The sequence below is a fragment of the Vicia villosa genome, unplaced genomic scaffold (genome assembly GCF_029867415.1).
Source record: "Vicia villosa cultivar HV-30 ecotype Madison, WI unplaced genomic scaffold, Vvil1.0 ctg.000283F_1_1, whole genome shotgun sequence".
In the NCBI taxonomy this organism is placed as follows: Eukaryota; Viridiplantae; Streptophyta; class Magnoliopsida; order Fabales; family Fabaceae; genus Vicia; species Vicia villosa.
In genome coordinates this window covers 208518-232737 of record NW_026705121.1, presented here as the reverse complement: position 1 = coordinate 232737, position 24220 = coordinate 208518, and the positions used below count along the sequence as shown (strand labels likewise).

General features: G+C 33.9%; 1 protein-coding gene across 2 annotated transcripts; it reads right to left on the bottom strand.

The window, feature by feature from the left end:
* Positions 1–14567: 14567 nt before the first annotated feature.
* Positions 14568–15859, bottom strand: LOC131626354 (uncharacterized). Of its 2 annotated transcripts, XM_058897175.1 has the most exons (3): positions 15452–15859; positions 15188–15271; positions 14568–15049 (listed from the first exon to the last, which is right to left on the bottom strand). In XM_058897175.1, the coding sequence occupies exons 1-3, from the start codon at positions 15555–15557 to the stop codon at positions 14982–14984; spliced, it is 258 nt and encodes an 85-aa protein (XP_058753158.1). In that variant the 5' UTR covers positions 15558–15859; the 3' UTR covers positions 14568–14981. The 2 variants fall into 2 exon arrangements, with proteins under 2 accessions (XP_058753158.1, XP_058753157.1); XM_058897174.1 differs by having other exon boundaries at positions 15188–15859.
* Positions 15860–24220: the final 8361 nt, after the last annotated feature.

The following is a 24220-nucleotide window of genomic DNA, read 5'->3' as shown; positions in this document are numbered from 1 at the left end:
ACTTAACGGTTACCTCCCGAAACATCATGAGTTTGCACCATACTTGCAGATCAACAACTTCTACACTGTTCCTCATTCTTCGAAGAGTAAGCGTTAAAAATTCTTGATCATTCTCCTTCTACAGACGCTCCAAGCTTGTTAAACAACCAAAACATTAATCCATGTCTACAAGCTCCAACAATACTTGCACTGTCTCCTTAAGCAGCACATTGCACCAACAACTTACAACTAAAACATATTCGAGGAGCAAAGCGTCTCCCCCACTTTGCTCAAACTACTCCCTGCAACAAAAGAAATAAGTACTAACAGTGTCTCACACACATGACGCGTACTACAGGATAAAACACTAACAACATTCAACTGTCGCACAAACTCAACTGACTCGACAACTTGGTCGGATGGACCGACCTGCTCTGATACCACTAATGTAACACCCCAAATTCTATCCGAAATTATAATGCGGAAAATATCAGAGTATTTTAAATTTTCAAACAACACATTGGGGTATCACATATCAACTTAAAACTTCAACTCGTATTTCATTCAATTAAATGATACATAGCATTCGAATTATCGATCAACTATCAGCTTATCTCAACTCAAACAACTTGGAAGTATAATAAGTACTTCATATTATTCAACTTTGAATCAACGGTTATAATAACAACAACTAAAACATTAGCAACCTAGAAATAACGATATAAGCAACCCCCCGAGTGCTACGTATCAGAGCGACACACCAACTGAACTCGATGAAGCAATAAACTTCCACAACTATACTTGAGTACCTGCCCATTTCCCATGGTAGGGGAAATATCAGCAGCAAGGGTGAGATATCAAACTATATAAATAGGATCATGATAAATCATATACTAGGTAAAGAATATAAATGAATCACCGTCTCACACAATATCAACGTAAATAGCACAAAGAACATCATCAATGAATAGTCATGATATCAACATATAAACATATTCAACAAGTCATCATATAAGCATCGTCAACAAGTCAACACATATGCATCTTCATCAAGTCAACACATAGGCATCTTCATCAAGTCAACACATAAGCATCTTCAACAAGTCAACATATAAGCATCTTCAACAAGTCAACATATAAGCGTCATTATCAATATATAATCATTTTCAACAAGTCTATATATAAACATCTATATCGTCATATAAGCATCGCAATGCATAATCAACAACTCCAACCAAAAACAACGGACAACGACTCAAATGCGACTCAACTGTGCATATGCATGTGGTACCAATCGGAGCTTCACCCCCCGTCACCAATTGCCCAATTCAGAGGCACAAGGCATAAGCCTTCGTCACTAACTTGCCAACCCAGGCCGTCACAGAGTATGCATATGAAATGTGACTCGACAAATAAGACAATACAGCATACTCATCACAATCACATATCGTCACGAGGCATAAGCCTATATCACAATCAATTACCATCTATACGAGGTAATTCACGTCACCATAATATTTCTTCTAGTCACAAAATCATCATCGCAAATATATACAACATCACGTATTACAAATCATCTCAAATCATCGTCATGTTTCGACACATCATCGCAAATATATATACAACTTCGCATATAAACAAGTCATTACATATATATCCTCATGCTTCAGCATATCACAACAAACGTACAACTTCGTGTATTAGCAAAATCGTCACAATTATACAATTCGCATATCATCAAGATTATTACAATTATCATCACGTTTCGGCACATCGGCACAATTACTCAATTTCACATATTAACAAAGTCATCCAAATCAAAACCACAATTTTCGATCAATTCGTAAGATAATCTCAACATGCTAATTTATCAAGTAAACCGAATCAACCTTCAATTATCAACTAATTCAATTAGACATAATATTATTTATCAAGACAACATCATTGACATAGAAATATATCATTCTCAAGATAAATATTCAACCAAATCACGATTACGGTCAAATTCTCAAGATACCGTAAATTACCGATAAATCGAATGATTGATCCAAGTCCAGGTGTATTCCAAACAAATAGACTCATTGCAATTATTTCAACTATAAATTAATCAACCAATTAATAATCATATCATATTAATTCCAATTCCATTATATTATATTCCTAAAATGTGTGTCAATTCCCATCACAAAACCAACATTTATTTATAAAGAATATTTAAACCAAACACAATTTCGGTCAAATCGTAAAATATCACAATTTCAACAAAATAACACCACCATATTAACCTACTAATTAAACTTAGCTACCACGTAAATTTTTATTAAATTCCAGACAACTAATTATACCGCCTAATTCGGCTATTTCGGTCAAACGAGACTGTTTTATATTTCACCAGTTCTATAACTGCTAACTGCTACTGTTTTCAAGTTATTTATTCTACTACTTTCATTCTATGCTATTTCATAATTATAGTTCCATGGCCATATATATACTATACCATTGATATATATCTAATAATGTAAGCCATAGCTTTGGACATTCAGTCTCTATCAAAGACTCTATATTTCTCCTCATTGAAGGCATCCATGCATACATGAATTTCCAATAACAACATTTCATTCTTAATTCACTTAATACAATAAATATTTTGTTGTGATTTGCAAGGTAGTTTTCGAGATATATATATATATATATATATATATATATATATATATATATATATATATATATATATATATATATATATATATATATATATATATAAACACAAATCAACACTTGACTAGTCATTTTTAAAAGAATTTTTTTATTTATTTTAAATTAGGAGAGAATAATTAATAAACTATTTAATACTTTCATATTCATAGGAAAACGTTCATTTATCAAACATACACCATATATATTATACTATTGTAACATGTTAAATGACCATATGAAAATTGTAGAAACAAAAGAAGAGTAAATCACAGAACACACACAGGAACATCACAGACACATAATGAAAATAAAATGAAACGGCATAAGCTGTTGGGATTGCTATATGCTCCGAAGGCACCGAAGGCACTTGTTGCTCTAAGCAACACTGTGCATATATTTAGTTTCCAGAAACTATTATTAATGAATGGCAACATCAACATTAGAGAACCAATTGCAATTTCAAAACACTGATAGAAAATATTTTGACACAATACAATGATTAATCTATACCCTAACCCACATAAAATCCACCATATTCCTATTTAGGTAGAAAGAATCCCCCCTTACCTTGGATTGAGTGCAGCTTTAAGAAATTTCAATGGAGATTTAGAGAAAAATGACACTTGAGAGCAACACTTTAGGTCTCCTTCTTCTCCTCTTCTCAACCCTAACCCCCTTTCTCCATTTCTTCTTTTTCTTTTCTCGGTTCCCTTTTTTTTCTTCTATGCTTCTACTATTTCCAAAAGACAAAATGAGACCACCATCACTTAGTCTCTATTTTATAATGGGCCTAATAAAATACACCCCTTAATACTTAGAGATATCATTATTTAAGCCCAAAATCTTTCTACACTTAATATAAAAATAATACTTCCACTTAAATATCATTAAAATAAAATCCGATTATTTTAATATACCGACTGAATACTCAGTGTCTCATATTTCCGGTCTAATCTTAATTACTCGGAAAATTCCCAAAACGCTAAACATTAACTCATTAATATTTTTAATACTAAAAATATTAAAATCTTCGATTAAATATCGACCCGCTATTCCAAACTAATACCGACTAAATCGTCCCAAAATGCGAAAATTTCAATAAACATCTCAATAAATAAATAATATTATTCTTCCGACTATCCGACTAAAATCTTACTTTAACTTAATAAACCCAAATACGCCTGTTAAAATAATACCGACCATCCAAATTCGACTAAATCCAATATTTAAATCCTTTAATAATTTAATTAACCAATTAATTAAATTCGGGGCATTACAACTCTCCCCCCTTAGAATATTTTCGTCCTCGAAAATTCACCCAACACAATCATCCCTAATATCGCGTCCTCATCCGACTTTCTTATTCTCAAGTTGCGCCTGACAACACTCCGACTATTACTATTCCGATATATTTGTATCTCAACACGACTTGAATCCAAAACTCATACGTCAATCTCACAATTATCCTTGCAACATAATCGTTTCTAACTTGCTAACCATTTCAGCAATATCTTGGAACAACATCTTACGACGTAGCAACAATCTTCACTCGCTCATACTTGACGATACAACATTGCTTCATCATCGCAACAACATACTCAACACCGATACACATATACGATTCTTATTTTCCATACTCATGTGTCATGCATTAACGAAGCACCAACAACATTACTGCAACTGCTACAAACTTATCATAATACCAACCTGAAATATAACTAGACTAATAACCATATAACTCATCATCGACCAACAACTTACAAGAACATCCTAATTCAATCGGCACCATTCACAAGAAAACACAATATATCTGGTACAACATGCTTCATCTGCGCAACTCTGATCATCCATCTTAATTCACCGTCCTTTATTAGGGTTTCTATCGACTTATATGATTCACAAGCTTCAACTAAGTTTCAGACTTTCCTCAGCATTCACTACTTATGCACCATCGAGATAGTAAGATAAGTCTATAACATCCAATACAATTCCGCCTCCTATCAACAAGAGATTAAGGGTGATCAAGTCCTCAATTTGTCAATAGACAGCCGACAATTATAATGGAGTATAACCATCATTACCAACTATAATAGTGTTCCTTTAGAAATCGAACTTACGTCACCAAAATACCATACTTCAACAACTTGCAAAACTATCTGAACCTGCTAACACTGGCGTCTTGCAGCATATTTCAACAATTTTGACAGCTTCTACCACAGTTTCAATCACTTATCAATAATCCTACAACAAGGCCTACAATAATACTTCACTTAATTGTTGTTCCTTCGTCAACAGCTTACACAGGACTACTTACACAACAACATGCTCGGCTTAACTTTGTTTCGGAAAATTGCGGAAATAACCGTTTATATTCAATAAGCTTCACTTCTACTATATCCATAACACTCCTATAAGGTAGAGTATAGTCTCACCTCTTCGTAGGCTCAAACGGTACGTCAATTCGACACTCGAAGCTCAAGATACAATTCTTCGATGTTATCCAAAATATAATCATCAACGTCATGCTGCGATAATCCCTACGATATCTCTCAAACTCTTCAAATGACACACTTGATCTTAAAATTTCCCCTCAATAAACCTTCGAATTGCTTCTTCAATTTACTCATCTCTGACGCTGACGTCCTGCGCGATACCAACACACAAGTCCGTTTTCCAAGGATAAGCGTAACCGCTAACTTCACCTCTTTCCAACACCATCTTGTCACAAATAAATCTACTTACAGTTGCGGCATCCATTCTTGTATTAAAATTCACCTCGTTATCTTTCCGACGCTTCAAATCGGATATCCGACAATCACTTATGTGAGTCCAACATAAAGTCCACCGCAACTTCATCACTCTATCACTTTTCCAACATCGGTACCTTTCACAAGGCTAATCGCACTGACAACTTCACAGTTCATCCACAATGCTGAAGACAACAACTTTCTAAATTCCATCTTCCAGGATTTATTCTTGGTACTTAACGGTTACCTCCCGAAACATCATGAGTTTGCACCATACTTGCAGATCAACAACTTCTACACTGTTCCTCATTCTTCGAAGAGTAAGCGTTAAAAATTCTTGATCATTCTCCTTCTACAGACGCTCCAAGCTTGTTAAACAACCAAAACATTAATCCATGTCTACAAGCTCCAACAATACTTGCACTGTCTCCTTAAGCAGCACATTGCACCAACAACTTACAACTAAAACATATTCGAGGAGCAAAGCGTCTCCCCCACTTTGCTCAAACTACTTCCTGCAACAAAAGAAATAAGTACTAACAGTGTTTCACACACATGACGCGTACTACAGGATAAAACACTAACAACATTCAACTGTCGCACAAACTCAACTGACTCGACAACTTGGTCGGATGGACCGACCTGCTCTGATACCACTAATGTAACACCCCAAATTCTATCCGAAATTATAATGCGGAAAATATCAGAGTATTTTAAATTTTCAAACAACACATTGGGGTATCACATATCAACTTAAAACTTCAACTCGTATTTCATTCAATTAAATGATACATAGCATTCGAATTAATGATCAACTATCAGCTTATCTCAACTCAAACAACGTGGAAGTATAATAAGTACTTCATATTATTCAACTTTGAATCAACGGTTATAATAACAACAACTAAAACATTAAAAACCTAGAAATAACGATATAAGCAACCCCCCGAGTGCTACGTATCAGAGCGACACACCAACTGAACTCGATGAAGCAATAAACTTCCACAACTATACTTGAGTACCTGCCCATTTCCCATGGTAGGGGAAATATCAGCAGCAAGGGTGAGATATCAAACTATATAAATAGGATCATGATAAATCATATACTAGGTAAAGAATATAAATGAATCACCGTCTCACACAATATCAACGTAAATAGCACAAAGAACATCATCAATGAATAGTCATGATATCAACATATAAACATATTCAACAAGTCATCATATAAGCATCGTCAACAAGTCAACACATATGCATCTTCATCAAGTCAACACATAGGCATCTTCATCAAGTCAACACATAAGCATCTTCAACAAGTCAACATATAAGCATCTTCAACAAGTCAACATATAAGCGTCATTATCAATATATAATCATTTTCAACAAGTCTATATATAAACATCTATATCGTCATATAAGCATCGCAATGCATAATCAACAACTCCAACCAAAAACAACGGACAACGACTCAAATGCGACTCAACTGTGCATATGCATGTGGTACCAATCGGAGCTTCAGCCCCCGTCACCAATTGCCCAATTCAGAGGCACAAGGCATAAGCCTTCGTCACTAACTTGCCAACCCAGGTCGTTACAGAGTATGCATATGAAATGTGACTCGACAAACAAGACAATACAGCATACTCATCACAATCACATATCTTCACGAGGCATAAGCCTATATCACAATCAATTACCATCTATACGAGGTAATTCACGTCACCATAATATTTCTTCTTCACTTAGTCACAAAATCATCATCGCAAATATATACAACATCACGTATTACAAATCATCTCAAATCATCGTCATGTTTCGACACATCATCGCAAATATATATACAACTTCGCATATAAACAAGTCATTACATATATATCCTCATGCTTCAGCATATCACAACAAACGTACAACTTCGTGTATTAGCAAAATCGTCACAATTATACAATTCGCATATCATCAAGATTATTACAATTATCATCACGTTTCGGCACATCGGCACAATTACTCAATTTCACATATTAACAAAGTCATCCAAATCAAAACCACAATTTTCGATCAATTCGTAAGATAATCTCAACATGCTAATTTATCAAGTAAACCGAATCAACTTTCAATTATCAACTAATTCAATTAGACATAATATTATTTATCAAGACAACATCATTGACATAGAAATATATCATTCTCAAGATAAATATTCAACCAAATCACGATTACGGTCAAATTCTCAAGATATCGTAAATTACCGATAAATCGAATGATTGATCCAAGTCCAGGTGTATTCCAAACAAATAGACTCATTGCAATTATTTCAACTATAAATTAATCAACCAATTAATAATCATATCATATAAATTCCAATTCCATTATATTATATTCCTAAAATGTGTGTCAATTCCCATCACAAAACCAACATTTATTTATAAAGAATATTTAAACCAAACACAATTTCGGTCAAATCGTACAGTATCACAATTTCAACAAAATAACACCACCATATTAACCTACTAATTAAACTTAGCTACCACGTAAATTTTTATTAAATTCCAAACAACTAATTATACCGCCTAATTCGGCTATTTCGGTCAAACGAGACTGTTTTATATTTCACCAGTTCTATAACTGCTAACTGCTACTGTTTTCAAGTTATTTGTTCTACTAGTTTCATTCTATGCTATTTCATAATTATAGTTCCATGGCCATATATATACTATACCATTGATATATATCTAATAATGTAAGCCATAGCTTTGGACATTCAGTCTCTATCAAAGACTCTATATTTCTCCTCATTGAAGGCATCCATGCATACATGAATTTCCAATAACAACATTTCATTCTTAATTCACTTAATACAATAAATATTTTGTTGTCATTTGCAAGGTAGTTTTCGAGAGATATATATATATATAAGAAAATTATATCCCGTACCCCTACATTTATCTCAATACCCCTACAATTTTAAAAAAATCTCAATTTTGTCCTTATTAAATTTTTAACTTCTCTTTTTTATTTTTTATTTTTTATTTTTCCATTTTTACTGTATGTATGGACGAAAACATGCAGAATTCTGGTGCGTAAAATCCAAAACCGGACAACCCAGGGGTGGGTGTTCCGGTTCCTTTTTTTTTTCAATTTTACTGAACCGCATATCCCAGAATTGGGTGTTCCGGTTTGTTACTTTTTACTAACCGGATATCCCCTATGTGGGTATTCCGGTTCTTATTTTTCAACTTTTTTTTTTTCATTTTTTTTAATTTTTTTTAAAATTTTTTTTAATTTGTTGATGCTGTTGGGACTCTTGTTCTTCCTTCTCAGCTTATGGCTCGGGTTCTTTCTCTTCCAATTTCACACTATTCAATTCTTTTATTCTTTTTCTTTTTAATTTTAATTATTGATCGTTTTTTTAAATTTTTTATTTATTTATTGTGTTGTAGATATATAGAAAGATTGGAGAGAAATATGGAGTGAAGTATTCAGAGGAAGAGATTTTGCATAGATACAGAAGAGCTTATAGTCAGCCTTGGGGTAAATCTCGTCTCAGGTTCGTTATTGCTCTTCGATCCCTTTCCAACTTTTGCAATTTTATATATTATATTAATAAATTCATGTATTTGTATGAATATTTTTGTACGAAAGAAAAATTGAAAAAAAAACCGGAATACCCACATAGGGGAAATTTGGTTAGTAAAAAGTAACAAACCGGAATACCCAATTCTGGGATATCCGGTTCAGTAAAATTGAAAAAAAAAGGAACCGGAACACTCACCCCTGGGTTGTCCGGTTTTGGATTTTACTCACCAGAATTCTACATGTTTTCGTCCGTACATACAGTAAAAATGGAAAAATAAAAAATAAAAAAAGAAAAGTTAAAAATTTAATAAGGACAAAATTGGGATTTTCTTAAAATTGTAGTATTGGGATAAATGTAGGGGTGCGGGGTATAATTTTCTATATATAAACACAAATCAACACTTGACTAGTCATTTTTAAAAGTATTTTTTTATTTATTTTAAATTAGGAGAGAATAATTAATAAACTATTTAATACTTGCATATTCATAGGAAAACATTCATTGATCAAACATACACCATATATATTATACCATTGAAACATGTTAAATGACCATATGAAAATTGTAGAAACAAAAGAAGAGTAAATCACAGAACACACACAGGAACATCACAGACACATAATGAAAATAAAATGAAACGGCATAAGCTGTTGGGCTTGCTATATGCTCCGAAGGCACCGAAGGCACTTGTTGCTCTAAGCAACACTGTGCATATATTTAGTTTCCAGAAACTATTATTAATGAATGGCAACATCAACATTAGAGAACCAACTGCAATTTCAAAACAGTGATAGAAAATATTTTGACACAATACAATGATTAATCTATACCCTAACCCACATAAAATCCACCATATTCCTATTTAGGTAGAAAGAATCCCCCCTTACCTTGGATTGAGTGCAGCTTTAAGAAATTTCAATGAAGATTTAGAGAAAAATGACACTTGAGAGCAACACTTTAGGTCTCCTTCTTCTCCTCTTCTCAACCCTAACCCCCTTTCTCCATTTCTTCTTTTTCTTTTCTCGGTTCCCTTTTTTTTCTTCTATGCTTCTACTATTTCCAAAAGACAAAATGAGACCACCATCATTTAGTCTCTATTTTATAATGGGCCTAATAAAATACACCCCTTAATACTTAGAGATATCATTATTTAAGCCCAAAATCTTTCTACACTTAATATAAAAATAATACTTCCACTTAAATATCATTAAAATAAAATCCGATTATTTTAATATACCGACTGAATACTCAGTGTCTCATATTTCCGGTCTAATCTTAATTACTCGGAAAATTCCCAAAACGCTAAACATTAACTCATTAATATTTTTAATACTAAAAATATTAAAATCTTCGATTAAATATCGACCCGCTATCCCAAACTAATACCGACTAAATCGTCCCAAAATGCGAAAATTTCAATAAACATCTCAATAAATAAATAATATTATTCTTCCGACTATCCGACTAAAATCCTACTTTAACTTAATAAACCCAAATACGCCTCTTAAAATAATACCGACCATCCAAATTCGACTAAATCCAATATTTAAATCCTTTAATAATTTAATTAACCAATTAATTAAATTCGGGGCGTTACAACTATCATCTCCAACGCCAACAACAACAACAACAATTTCAATTACCACGAGTTTCTGAACACTCTGTTAATTTATCACCTCCCCGAGAGCTTTCTCTAAGACCCATTACTTCCTTTCTCGAATCTTCCCCTCTTAAACCATGTTTCGATGAAATGGACATCGAAATTGATCGATTTAAGGTAATTCTTAAGAAGTTTTTTTTTTACAAATTTGTGTTTTTACTATAGATATTCAAATTTTGTAACGTAGATGTTTCTATTTGTAGTGGTTTTTTCTGTTAAGTTTGTGTGCCTATGTTGGAAGTGAAATGGGAGGAAAACTGTCATTTTGTTACTTATATCATGTTAGACATGTGGCACTGTCAATTTTCTTGCTTTCTAATGTGAATCCAAAGATCCATATAGTAAACTTGGTTTTAATTGGTTGATAGCAAAAACATAAGGAGCCGAGACGTCCTTTGCACTGTCAATTTTCATAAATCTTTAAAGTTTTTGAACAACAGAGGTAAAACATGGTTCTTGATTCTTTCTGCATTTTTTCATATTTATTGTATCATACATCATGTTTACTATATAGTTTTATTTATTTGTCACTGATGTTGAAGAGAAATAAGAAGATTTGAGCATATTGAGTTTTTTCTTTATGAAAATCATGAGTTGATCGTCTCTTTCTCTGCCTCAGATCTGTCGAACCATAAGGATTATGCTCAAGGTGGAATTCGTCGTCGTAGCTGCAACTCTTTTCATGAGGTTGTGTTCTTTTTGTTTGCTATGATTCGATTTTGTTTCAGTTCATATTTCGTGAGCATTATCAACCCTTATTGTTGTTGTTGAGAGAGTACATTTTTCACTTTTCTTTGTAACAATGAGTTGTTGGGTTTAAGAGAGTAGCGTTTGCTTTGGGTTTGTTCCTGTGAAGGAAGAAGTCTTTTTATTTGTCGAATGTGATTTCAAGTGTGTGTGAGAGAGAGAGAGAGGAGCTCAAGAACTTACATTTAATCACAAGGATTGTGCTAAAGGTGGAAATCGATTAAATGTATGTAATGAATTTGAACTATTATATGTGTTGGTTTTAACTCACATTGACAAATTTCTTCAAATTTCTAGGGTTATTTTTTATGACTATTTCATGGTTACCAGAGCATTTGAAATGGATATCAAGAGCATTCTTCACAAACAAATTGCTCAAGTCTTTAGTGGAAGAGGCGGGAGCTAGCGTTCTAATGCCAGCAAGGCATAACCTAAGGCCGTATGTATAAGCTTTAAATTAAAATGTTTAATTTGCATGTTGATATTTGATATTATGAGTAATTATTGTCAATAGTAGTTGGTTTTGTTAGTAATTATTATGAGTAATTATTTGTGGATAGATTGTTTGCTGAGGCTAAACACATTTAGTTGGTGATGTGGATTAGGGTTTTGAAGAATTTCCTTCCCAAGCTATGTGAAAACTGTAGTGCAGAAGTAGTTATAAAGACACCAAACTTGATACCATCATTGCATGGGATCAAAATTAGCATTGTCCAATATAATTAGTTTAATAGTATTGTTAAAAAGTTTATTGATATTCACTGTATGACCAATCTATATATGTGACATAGTCCTATAAAGTCGTAGAAAAACAAAATGAATCTCTTCTATAGAATGTATGGACTCTTCAAATACAAAGAGAGCAAGAGGTTTATTGGGACGGGGATCATTGAGCACAATTGGAATCCGCGAAGATAAACTTATCTCGAAATGTGTTTTGTCAATCCCTGATCCTTTTGTACTTATTTCAATAGACACATACATTAAGTATTATGCCAGAAATTAAACTAAAAAACTAGATAGCGATCTATCTTTATTGTAAATTATTTGATCCTCTTTATAGGTAGGTTTTTGTGTCTGCTGCTTTCCTTCAAATCGCAATGAGGCACAATTATATTTGAGATTTTCTCATTCTTAAATTTCACAGTATAAATAGGTGAATGGAAACTCAATTACTTCACGATGACAACAGTTGGAAAAGAGTGCGTGATGATCGTCCACATGTTATTTTCTTTTCATTTCCATCTATCAGTGTCTAACCAATTTCAAAAATGTAATTGATATTTTCTTCTTTGTACAAGGTTGGAGGAAAACTTATGGAATAGAAAATATAATAAATAATTAGAATCAAATAAGTTGAGTGAAAATTTGACTTTTTGATGTTTAGTTTATTAGTTTTTACTCAAGTTTTTTAAATCTTTTTATGCTCCTAAAGTTTACCACCAGAGCAAAATTGAGTTGGGTGGAACTTATATAACTCTTAGTAACATAATAGATACAATTATCTCTTGAAACTTATGAAAAAAATGTACATTATGCTTATCAACGTGTTGTGAGATTGAAACCTAATGCAAGCTCTAAAATTGATGCTATTTAGTGAATGTTTATCTCTCAATCTATCCCTAATACTTTTAGTTATTTGGCGAAATTACAATTTTGCCCCCCATTTTTGGAGTTGTATTTTCGAAATTTTTTATTTATTTTACTTTGAATTATTCTGTAGGTACATCTATGGAACCGTTTAAACAACGTTAAATAAAGGTTTCGTAGATGCATCTACGGAACTAATCAATGTTAAATAAAAAAATGCGCTTCCAGAGATATACCTCTGGCTATTTTTTGAAACATTTTTTTTATTTTATGTTTAATTATTCTGTATGTATATCTACGGAACCGTTTAAACAACGTTAAATAAAGGTTTCGTAGATGCACCTACGAAACAAATTAACGTTAAATAAAAAAAAGTGCTTCCAGAGATATACCTCCGACCATTTTTGGAAACATTTTTTTTATATATTGAATTATTTTGTATATATATCTACGAAATCGTTTAAACAACGTTAAATAAATGTTCCGTAGATTCACCAACAGAATGAATTAAATTTAAATAAAAAAATGTACTGTAAAATATAGACCTCCGAAAACAGGAAGTATTTTTGGAAAGAGAAACCCCATCTAGAGGGGAGATTGGCTTTCAATTTTGACATATCATTAACCATGCTGAAATTGGTTGCTGAAATTGGTTGTAATATTCTGAGAAAGATAGGTTGTATATCAAAGTGCAACACATTTTTCTAAAAGACAAAAAAAATTGTGGTAATAATGTATTGACAAAATAATAGTATTGTTCATAAATACTACTACAAGCACCCAACATGATATCTTAACAAAAATAGGGCAACCTATTTCTTTAAAAAATAATATATATATATATATATATATATATATATATATATATATATATATATATATATATATATATATATATATATATATATATATATATATATATATATATATATATATATATAGTTTTAATTATCATGTTTTATTATTGAAAAAATTAGCAAATATTATTAAATTAGTATCTATATGACAATAATCTTTTAAATTTTTTTAAATTTATTTCTATAATTTTTTTTATATTTTTAAATCATTACCATGTTATTTTTATTTACCTTTTTATAACGACATTGTTTTACCCGTGCGAACGCACAGGTCACCTACTAGTATATATATAATATAAAAATTTATTCAATGGATATATGTAAATTTTATCAATGGACATAAAGATAGAGTAAGCAATAATGGAGAGTGAGGTTGGAATTAATGGAGGAAAAAGAATGGAGGAAGCTGGAACAGAAAAGATGAAAAATATTAGAGAGAAATTGATATAAAACATTTTAGGGTTAAATATACAATGCCCCCCTGCCATTAGGGCGAGGTTCGGTTTTGCCCCCCTGAATATTTTTTTTTTTTGATCTGCCCCTTATAAAACCAAAACATCAATTTTACCACACCCTATTACCACATATGCTGACTGTGTAGTTGACTAAGGCACATGTGGCATTTTTTTTGTGGGAAATAAATAGAGACATGTGGCATATTTTAATTGGATGATAGAAGTAAGATTTAGATAATCAATGAAGCTTGAAATCAATGATTATTTTGACATGGCGTGACTGCAATTTGCAAGTAAGCTTGAAATCAATGTAAAATGCAGAACCCCAGCATTTATCATTGTTGTATAACAAGACATTACTATACATAAGTTACAGATACATCAGATACCAAAAAAATATAAGCTACTATCTCATGGGGATAAATACTAACCCCAAACAAAAAGACACAATATTAGAGAAGCTCTCCTATTTTAGTATTCAACACTTCCTTTGCAATGAGCAGTTAAAATGCAAAAGAGCTCTGGGATTCATACAGAGTAATTATTGCTTTTTCTGGCTTAAACCGCGAAACAGGTTACTTGGATTGTTGTAGGTAGACTAATACGCCAATGCTTGTTATAACAATAGCCCCTGCAAATATACTGGACTTGAGAGACAAAGCACTAGATTTTGGTCTAGTGGCTGTACCAGAGATTGGTGTTGGTTTGACTGAATTGCCGAAATCCAAATGCAACTTTAAAGCCTGAAATACAAAATATACTTTTTACATACAAAAATATACTTTTTACATGAGAATCGTATTGATCAAATCCAAGTGAATTATACCATAGAAGCCAATATCGTCAAATGAAAAAAAGCTAGTAGAAGAAAATAACTTCACCTTCACTCCTGCAGATCTCAGGGAGTTCTCTGTCCTTGATAACAACTCTTAGCATGACTGCTTGCTCATCTAAATGTTCAGTACCTACAAAAAACAACAACATAAATAACTGAGTTCCTATAAGAATCAAAGTGGGTAGAGAAGAGCATAAAATCACATAACCCATGTTCAGACTCAATGCACAAGATGTTGGAGGCAAACATACAAGACAAAAACAAACAAGATATAGACCAAGTCTTCCCAATGTTTCCCCAAGACAGTTACCACAATTGATTCGATTCATGCGACCAATGGGATCCTCAAATTTGAAAGAAAATGATTTTCCAAAACTCGTAGAATATTTTGATGTATCTGCTCCATCCGATGTCATGAACCCAGACCTATCAACAAACAACGGTTCATAACCGAACCCAACAACATCATCATCATCATCAGCAGCAATCTGTTCGTCATCATCATCACCAACAAAATCGTCCTCAACAACAACGATTGAAGAATCGAAAGAGGAGAGGCCATCAGAAGAGTCAGAAGTGAGAGAGAAAGCGAGATCCTGTGAATTAATTGAAACAAATCCAGCCAAAAATTTAGGGGTTTAGGGTTATGGGAAGATGAAGAATAGAATGAGATTCACGAGCACCAAGAGATAGAGATGAAGAAGAGAATCAGCCAAAAAAAAATTATTCTGTTCTTTTAATTTTTTAATTTGTTTTCAATTAAAATATGCCAACATGTCTCTATTTATTACCCAGTCAGCACCCAAAAAAATGCCACATATGCCTTAGTCAACTACACAATCAGCATATGTGGTAATAGGGTATGGTAAAATTATAATAAAGTGCTAAAGATAGACAAAACTTATTTAAAATAATAAATATAAAAAATGAAGAATTTGAGATAAAGTCATAAAATAATCTTTAAAAAAATTACAAACTATAAAATAAAAAATAATTACCAAACAAAACAATTTTTTTTTATTTATGTGACTTGTAAGGCCAAAAGTTAAAAGTTAGCTTTTGATTTTACCAAACCAGAATCTAAAATAATAATGTAAAATATGTTGAATGTTTTTTTTTAAGAATATTATAATGAAAAGTCTCAAAGTTTTATATTTTCAATGATAATAGTTTATGATTATCTTTTACAAACTCATTAATTGAATGGTTTTTATTTTTCTTGCTGGAGTTTTTTCATTGATGGAAATTATATCCCATCAATTACTAAAAAAACCATAAAGAATAAAAATTGTCTAGAGATTAGATCCCATCAACTACTAAAAAAACACATCGCTATTCATAAGTTATATCTTAAATCAAAATGATTCACCATCAAGAAATCAATTCCCATAGAAGGAGAACAAGAAAATCTCTCACCAATCTATAAGTCAAGGTAGATACGCGATCCGCTATTGGTGCAAATAAAGCATAAAATTCTGAAGTCAATTCGTGAAGATGTTAGAGTTCACCTCATATTTATCTAAAAACTACTTTTAGGCCAAAAAATAATAATAATCCTCTCTTCCAACTCTTTTGCTGAAACTGTAACTCCATTTAAAATGATATAATTACAGACTTTTCAAATGAACCAAACTACAGCGTGTCAAGCCATACGATAGCCACCCCTACCATTAGCCTTACCCATTAAGGAAACAAAAAATCAAAACGGACCAAAGGATCGTGAGGGATAACTATCTTCAACACAAGCATTTAAAAATTATATACCATAACGACAAGATTATCTCACAAGTAGCAAAAAGATGAGCAACTGTCTTCACCAAATACCACACAAGTGATATGAAATCCTAATAGGATATCAAATCACCCCTCTTTTAGACAAGTTAACTCTAAATAGAAGTCTACTTGAAAAAGTTGATAGGAGAAGACGAAGATCTTAGACGAGACCCTACTACTCCAGATGAGGAGAAGAATTTATCTCTCTTCTAGAGGTGGAACCGTAGAAATGGTCGGGTTAACCCGATAGACAAGATAAGATGAAGTCATATAAAAAGAACCATCTCTAGAGTGCATCCAAATTCACTTATCCTACTCTCGGGTAAGAATAACATCTTAAAGTAGAAATAGAAAATCATAAAAAGAATGGGTATCACTCTAAGGAAGAAGGATTTGCGCCACCAAAGATCCCAAGTCAAGATCCCATTAACAACCACCCTTATCTCTCCCACCAAGCCATCATATAGAGGAGAGATGGAAAACTAACCAGAAAAATTAAACTCCAGGGAATGCTCCCTAACCAAGGGTCCTTCAAAATGGAAGTTTAAGAACCCCGACTCAATTTTTTTAAATACACCATTAACAAATCAATATTTATCATCTTCCTATTTTTCTCCAAGAAGAGATAAATCTTTCCATAAGGAAGAGGAAGAACGTAAACCATGGACCCTACCCCCACTAAGTGAGAAAATTGATAAAACATTATACAATTGGTTTTATCCATGCATCAAGGACGCGTGGAAGCAAGTAAGAAGGTTGGAAACCATGCAGTAGGCTACGTGTCGAATGTTGAAAACATAGCCATTAAAGGCAGTTATTTATATATTAGTATATATAGTGTTTCCAACGTTAGGAATCAGGTGGCAACGTCATTGTAAAATCTCTACGAAACTCCAAGTACCCGAGTCAAAGTGAGAACGATTCTGTGAGAAATATGTATGATTCTGCAACCCAACTTTTATATTAAAGCAAAGCACTTTTCATCTAATTTTTCCTACCTTCCCAGTTTTTACTTGTTCATTTGTAGTTTGTTTTATAATAGACATCAACACATTCAAAACTTTTGCTTTCCTTTATACTTTCAAATATTTCTAGTCATTTTTAAAGTCGATTTCTACACTTACAACAACACCTAAACACTTTTTCTTAAGTAATTATGCAAAAAAATGTCTTAGGATTTTCTAGTTTGATCTTGCTAGTAATTATTTAAAACTAACTGATTGTTTACCAAAATCACCGGTAAACAAGTCGACACACCTAGTTGGACCCTTTTGTGCAAAACTTTCCAATTTCATAAGTGTTGCATTATTTATAAATTGTTATTCATGCATGAAATGTTCCCAATGTTGATGAATGTATGTGTTTAAGAATTAGTAATGCTCTCCATGAAATGACGCATCCACCTTTGAATAACATTCTTACTTCTAACCCACAGAGAAATTCTCCAAATGCAAGAGAACAACCGTTTGGATCGATGGCTGGAGAGGTTGTTGTTTTGACCCAAGTTGGAGCAACTGCTCCTACAATATCTTTGAAGCCAGTATCATCGCTAATATCTGATGAGGCATTACCCCACCATAATTAGGGAGTTCCCAAATTAATCCCACGGTCATAAGTCCAACTCTAGGGGACCTAGGCTACCTTATCTTTCAATTTTATCATTTCCTATGGGTAGTGGAGAGTAAAAATATGGTATTCCCCCAACAGTTATGGTAGGCCTACAAATGGGTACATTGACATATGCTGAAAATGCAGTGGCTACGACATCACCTTATAATACGCATCCTGCCTCAACTTCAACTATAAATAAACTCAGTCGAATGGAGCCACTACTGGGAGGGTAATGTTATATTCCTCAGAAAACGGTGATGTTGAATACGACATCTCGTATGTCTATGATGCAACAGATGAGCGAAAGTAACCACGAGATGGTTAACAAGCTTACCTAGCAGAGTGGGATGGTGTTCAACCCCTTGATTCGAAACACCAACCAAAGTTATGAATTACTAGCCAACCAAATGGGTCAAATAGCCGATTTCTTCGGTGCTCCTCAGCCCCAAGCGTGACCAACTCCTCAAATCTCAAATGTCAAGTCTGTGGAAACGCTGAACAACTAGGGGGTGTTAACCAAGGGAAACAAGTGCTGGGATTTTGACTAGCAAAATATCCCACTCAAAAAGAGGACGAAAAGTATGCAGGTCAAAACAACCCAATAGTAGTGTTGGTTAACAAACACTAGGATGCTAACCATATTTAGTAATATCTAACAAAATAACTTGGAGGGGAAAAATATAGCTAACGATCACTACGCCGTACAAGGGCTTTCACAGCGCTTTTTTTGGCCTTTAACAGCGCTTTAAAGCGCTGCCAAAGCCAGCGCTGGCGTAGGCTACGAAAGCGCTTTTAAAAGCGCTCTGGTAGACCCCCCCTTTAAGAGCGCTTTCCTGGAAAAAGCGCTCTTGTAGGACCCCCTATAAGAGCGCTTTCCTGGAAAAAGCGCTCTGGTAGACCCCCCTTTAAGAGCGCTTCTTAGTAAAAGCGCTGGCAAAGACCAGTAAAAAAGCAAAAAAAATTAAAAAATTACGCAGCATACAAAAGCGCTTTTGGAAAAGCGCTCTGGTAGGCCCCCCTATGAGAGCGCTTGTATATTGAGTAGCGTACCTATAACGCTGTCAAATACATTTTTTTCAATATGCATAACATCCAGGAAATGTCTTACGTACAACGACTTCCAATATGGAAGTTCAAAGAAAATTGACTTCTTCTTCCACCCACCCTTGACAATTGAATGTGCAAAAGGCTTGCCAAACTGAGTGCTCACATCTTTCACCTTTTCAAAAATTTGATCACCTGACAAAAAAGGCGGGGCTGTACGATGTTCGGCCTCTCCATTGAATGCTTTTCTCCACCCACGGTAGTGATGATTAGAATTTAAGAATCTACGATGGCCGAGAAAGACATTCTTCTGACAAAGCGCCAATCGTGTCGTATCGGTTTCATCTTCACAAACAGGACACGCCTTTTGACCCTTGTTGCTGTACCCGGATAGATTTCCGTATGCTGGAAAATCATTAATTGTTCCAAACAACATCGCCCTCAAGTTGAAACTTTCTTTCCTATACCCATCGTAAACCTCCACACCTCTCTCCCACAAAAACTTTAAATCTTCGATTAAGGGTGCCAAGTATACGTCTATGTCATTCCCTGGTTGTTTAGGCCCAGAAATTAGCATAGATAACATCATGTACTTACGCTTCATACATAGCCACGGAGGTAAGTTATAAATCATAAGAATCACAGGCCATGTGCTATGCGAGATACTTTGAATACCATGCGGGTTCATTCCATCAGTAGACAATGACAACCGAAGGTTTCTTGCTTCTTTTCCAAATTCAGGATATTCAGTATCAACTTTACTCCATTGTGGTGAGTCTGCCGGATGTCGCAACTTTCCATCAATAATTCTTTCATCTGCATGCCAAGTCAAGTGTCTTGAATCGGTCTCACTACGATACATGCGTCTAAATCTCGGAATTATAGGAAAATACCATAAGACTTTAGCAGGAGACAACTTTTTCTTATATCGAGGGGCACCACATTTAGGACACTCATTCAACGCTGCATACTCGTTTCGAAACAAAACGCAATCGTTTGGACATGCGTGTATCTTATCATAGCTCATTCCAATAGAAGACAACATTTTTTTGGCTTCATACGTTCGATTGGGAAGAACATTATCCTCTGGTAGCATATCTTTCATAAGGGCTAATAACTCTGTGAAACTTTTATCCGACCATCCATTGTCCGCCTTTAAGTTGTACAACTTTAACACCGCAGACAATCTTGTGAATTTTGAACAACCATCATACAACGGTTTCTCTGCATCGCTTACCAACCTCTCAAACATTTTGGGACAATCCGCTAGATCTTCTTCCAGCGCTTCTGCAATCTCTTCGACTCGATCACAATCGTATGTGTCTGTGCAATCGTCGTTTGAAGCATACTTCCTATTACACCTCGACCCAGCATTCCCGGTACTTTTCTCACCATGCATTGTCCAACATGTATAACTTCTATCAATTCCAAACCGTAGTAAATGAGATCCCAACTGATTCCCGTCAACCTTACCCCCGGCATAACAGCAACCCAAGCAAGGACACGGCATTCGAAGCGGGTCTTTGGAGTTCGCAACCGCAAACTCAACAAATTCCCATACCCCTTTCTCGTACTCTTTCGACAATCGGTTTGAATTCATCCATGTCTTATCCATGTCTTAATTAAGCTAAACAACAACGGTCAAACTTCCACTCTTCACAAGTAACCCCTATGGCGAATTCAATTCACAAAGTTAGTAAGTACCTCCTATATTAACTCTCTAAACACATAAAACTAATGTGTTTCTGTCAAAACGCAAAGTATAAACGGAATGAATCCGAAGCAATAAAACGTAACATATATAATCACACAATTTCAGACAAATTCATCATAATACCAGTAATTTGAGAAAGAAATTTACCTCGGATGTTACCGAACTCAAGAAAACGCCAAACGTCGAACTAGGCTGGGAAACGATCAAACTTTCACTATACACAAGTTACCCCTATAGCAAATTCACAAAGTTAGTAACCACCAAGACAAAATCGATTGAACAAAGGAAATCAACAATAGTTTGATGTGTGTACATACTCCTAAATATGTAGTACCAGAGTCAATGATACGAGCTCCAAAGAGATCCAAAGTTATCAATCCAGTCAGACCTATACAAGAAATTCAATTCAATGTATGATTATAATAAGAATGGGTGAATAGCTCATGATGCAGTTAATTAAATACACCACTACTAACACTACTAACACAAGACACACGATGCAGTTAATTAAATACACCACTACTAACACGAAGCCAATTTATTGTACAATATATATATACCATCACTCTCAATCTCATACACACACAACATATATATCATAGAGTTATTATATATAAATAAAAGTATATAATATATATTTTATCAAATTCCAAAATCTATATAGCTATGTATGTACTAGCTAGGGTTATTGTTGTTGTTATTATATAATTTATATTCAGTTTTATGCCCAAATATATGATGGGCATCGGTTATTATATAATTTATATTCAGTTTTTTTCTGATAAGTCCCTTGTTGACAACTCCAAATTCTCTCTTCGACATCAAGATACTTTTCCAAATGTTAGATTTAGCATGAGGCTCACACTTGGTATCAACACTAAACACAAATCTTTATTTATGTCACAAATGGAGTTATTTAAGCGTACAGTATGTGACACCGGTGGACAATTTTGGCTTATCCGACCAAACAAAGTTTAAGATACTAAGGAAATAATCAGTACTCTCAATTGTACTATAAACACTTCCAAATCTTATGATCCAAAACAAACAAAATATAAATGATTAAACTCAACAAAACATTACTCATACATTTTGCACAACACTTCAAACAAACAAATAAAATAACTTATTCTTTTGTGATCTTAAATAAATTAAAACTTTCATAGACTCATGTATAGCTTTATACTAGAAAATTATATTCTTTTGAATTATTACAGTAACTAACTACACTATTAATCTTATAATGGCTTAAACATTGAGCAATTCTGCACCTCATTTCAACTACAGCACTGGCAATTCTAAAGAAAGTGGAAGTACATGACAAAAGAAGGAAGATAAATATAATAGAAGTTTCATCAAATTCAGAATCACAAGCTGAATACACTTCTCTTTTCCAACAGAACTCAAAACCCTATCAAAGGCCTTAAGAAAAGAGCATTCCATCAAATTCAGAATCACAAGGATACATTGATACATCTAGGGTTTTGTTAAAAGCTATGAGAAGTGTGATACCTGGGTGGCGCAAAGCAAGTTGCTACCAGAGGAGAAGAGACGGAGACGAAACGATGGTGGTGGACGGAGGAGAAGAAGTTCGCGCGATGGTGGTTGACGGAGGACCGACGACGGTGAGGGGTACTGGGGTTTCTGGTTCGCGTGCAGAGAGAAAAAGAAAGAGAGAAAGTGAGAAACAGTAGAAGCGTGTTTTTGGTTTTAATTTTAGTAATAAGGCTACTAAAGCGCTTCTGGAAAGCGCTCTCATAGCCTGGGCTATACCAGCGCTTTTGACAAAAAGCGCTCTCATTAAACACCCCTACCAGAGCGCTTTTGAAAAGCGCTTTCGTTCCCCCCACGTTCCCCCCACCTACCAGAGCGCTTTTGTAAAGCGCTTTCGTACCCCCCCCTACCAGAGCGCTTTTGAAAAGCGCTCTCATAACCCCCCCTACCAGAGCGCTTCTTAAAAGCGCTTTCATACCCCCCCACTATTAGAGCGCTTTTTTAGCGTGTTTTTTAATTTTGTCTTTAGCGAAGCCTATGCCAGCGCTTTTCCTAAAAGCGCTTTCGTAGGGGTGCTGCTAAAAGCCAAATTTGGCGTAGTGGATGTCGAATAGATTTTGGTCCAAAATGGACTTAATATTTGCCTCCATAGACCCAATTATGTGTCCACACTATCAGAATATGTGATGAAGAGTGAACTTCCCGAAGGGTGGAAAGTCCCCAACGAATCCACAGTCGAACACGTTACTAGGTATCAAACTAAGGCTGGTGATATAGCCAATAATGAGAATCTGAAGATGAAAGACTTTCCATATTATATGAATAAAAACACTTTTAAATGGTTTATCACACTTCCTCCTCCCTCCATACATATCTGGAGTCAGTTAGAGAGGGTATTCCTTGAAAAGTTCTATGTGGTGTCATACCCTAAATTTTACCCAAAAATTTTCATCTGTTTATTCTTCCGCGTCAACATATCATGACCATTTCATTTGGTCTTTGAGCCTCGTATGCATTCATCATTCAAAATTAAAAAAATTATACATAAAGACCAAAAAGAGAGAAAGTTAACAATTTGACTTATTCTTCTAGGATTTATCATTAATCTCATTTATTATAGGTCATGCTTCATTCCTTTTAGGTTTTTAGGGTTTATTACTAGCATAAAAAAGTACTTTTTTATTTATAAAAGTCAACAAAAATTCAAATAAAATTCAACCAACTTAGAAACTTGGTATGCATGGCGGTAGCATCATCCCCATATATCATTCGATTATAATTTAAGATGAAGAAGTTCTATTTTGAAGTTATAAAAATATTAAAAATTAAAAGTTATTAAAATGCAGTTGTTAGAATTCAAAGACATGTCCTCTAAATATTTTTTGCCTTGAGTATTCGCTCAACTGAGAAAATATATAGTAATTAAAAAAATGTAGCACATCT

Coding starts and splice junctions, on each gene's coding strand:
- LOC131626354 (XM_058897174.1), bottom strand. CDS start 15,557: ATGACATCGGATGGAGCAGATACATCAAAATATTCTACGAGTTTTGGA. Junction 15,050..15,187: donor TGAGATCTGCAGGAGTGAAG/GTGAAGTTATTT, acceptor TTTGTATTTCAG/GCTTTAAAGTTGCATTTGGA.